At 29.1% G+C, this 1,607-nt stretch overlaps 1 protein-coding gene across 1 annotated transcript in view; it reads left to right on the forward strand.

Annotated features, from left to right (window-relative positions):
- The window catches only part of LOC108747892 (protein takeout-like), a 7,572-nt gene extending 6,251 nt beyond the window's left edge, over positions 1 to 1,321 (forward strand). Inside the window, exons 3-4 of the mRNA XM_018485781.1 lie at positions 534 to 683; positions 1,086 to 1,321. Of these exons, the coding sequence (XP_018341283.1) occupies positions 534 to 683; positions 1,086 to 1,237 (302 nt within the window). The 3' untranslated portion in view covers positions 1,238 to 1,321. The remainder of the gene's footprint in view (positions 1 to 533; positions 684 to 1,085) is intronic.
- Positions 1,322 to 1,607: the final 286 nt, after the last annotated feature.

Below are 1,607 nucleotides of genomic sequence, written 5' to 3' on the forward strand. Positions count from 1 at the left end.
ACCTATCATTTTTAGTTCTTTTTTTTATCTACTCTTAAAACCTGTCTCGAATATTCAATCTTATAGATATCTTCTCATCTCTAAATGGATTCATGAATCATCGACAATCACATATCTCAATTTCTTTCATCTTCGTCACATATATTTTTGGTATTCGAAAATGTCACGTTATTGGTTAAAATTTATCGGAATCTCTACCTTTTTTATCACAGTGAAGATCTTTCTAGTCCTGTTCGAGTTAGTCTATTCTCGTAAGTTGTGAATAACACATCTCCGACTATAAGTGTAGTCTTGCGTGTATCATCATTGAATAAAGTAGTCCGAAAACAGTTGTCGAATCTTTTTATTACTTTACATATTACGGTGCGTCTCGCTCGTAACAGCATTACAATCAGATCTAAAGGCATAGTCTCAACAATTATTATTAAAAGCACAACGTAATTTATGCAAATTTATTAGAGTTTAATGATATCTTTTATTTTATTCATTACGTTTTTTTTATATAATTTTAAGTTTTTCATTTTTTCTTCTAGAGGACGTCAGGGCTAAGGTCTTTATTAGAGCAAAACCATTTTTATATGAGGGCCGTCGTTATCTCAGATTGCAACAACTGAAAATGGACTTCAGCGTAAAGGATATCAAAATGGGAGTTGAAAACGTGCTCAACACTAACAGCATATTACGTAAGTTCTAATTTCTGTATAATAATTTTTAGATTGTTTCTTTTATATTTCATGTTTTTAAAAAGAATAAAATTATAATCTTAACAGTGTAATAATATTATACAACAAAGTAATAATATATCTCAGGATAAATAAAAAATTTATTTAAAAATTGAATTAAAAGATTAGGTTAATATAAATTAATATGATTGGATCTTAACACATCTTAACACATCTTAACACTTGGGACGGTAAGGCACTTCGTATTTAAAGTTTTAATATAAATTAATTTAAAAAAAGAATTAAGTATGTGTCTAATAAATGCCAATGAATATTTTTTCATTAATTTATTTAAAAAATTCATTTTAAATATAATAGTAATTTTTTTAGTCTTGAATTTTTTATTCTAATATTACTTTTTAGTGGCGGCACTCAATCTTTTCATCAATACAAACAGTCAAGAATTGTTGAAAGAAATGAAACCGGATCTAAGAAGGAAGCTGGTACAAGTGATGTCGAGTTTTGTCGAGAACCTTTTTGCTCAAGTACCGTACGACGCCTGGATTATAGATTAAATGTCGGATTAAATCGTCTAATAATTATCAAGTGGAAAACCAATTGCGTCATTGATGCACCTTTGAACGCGGGTCTTGACACGGGAGGAAAAGAATACTACTTCTTATACAATGAAGGAATTGTTATAGAGTATATAATAAAAATTATAAAAAGACGTAAATATCGATTATTTTTAATCGGTACTTCCATGCGTCAAGAAAAAGTTTGCACGTAACAATAAATGGATATTTAAATCTTGCGTAAATTGCCCGAGGAACAATCTATATCTGCAAATGTTAAACAATTGCATTGCATATACTATACAGTGTATTTTATATAAACTCGTATCTCATACACACACACACACACACACACACACACACACACACA

This window comes from Trachymyrmex septentrionalis, unplaced genomic scaffold, assembly GCF_001594115.1.
Source record: "Trachymyrmex septentrionalis isolate Tsep2-gDNA-1 unplaced genomic scaffold, Tsep1.0 scaffold202, whole genome shotgun sequence".
NCBI classification, from domain to species: Eukaryota; Metazoa; Arthropoda; class Insecta; order Hymenoptera; family Formicidae; genus Trachymyrmex; species Trachymyrmex septentrionalis.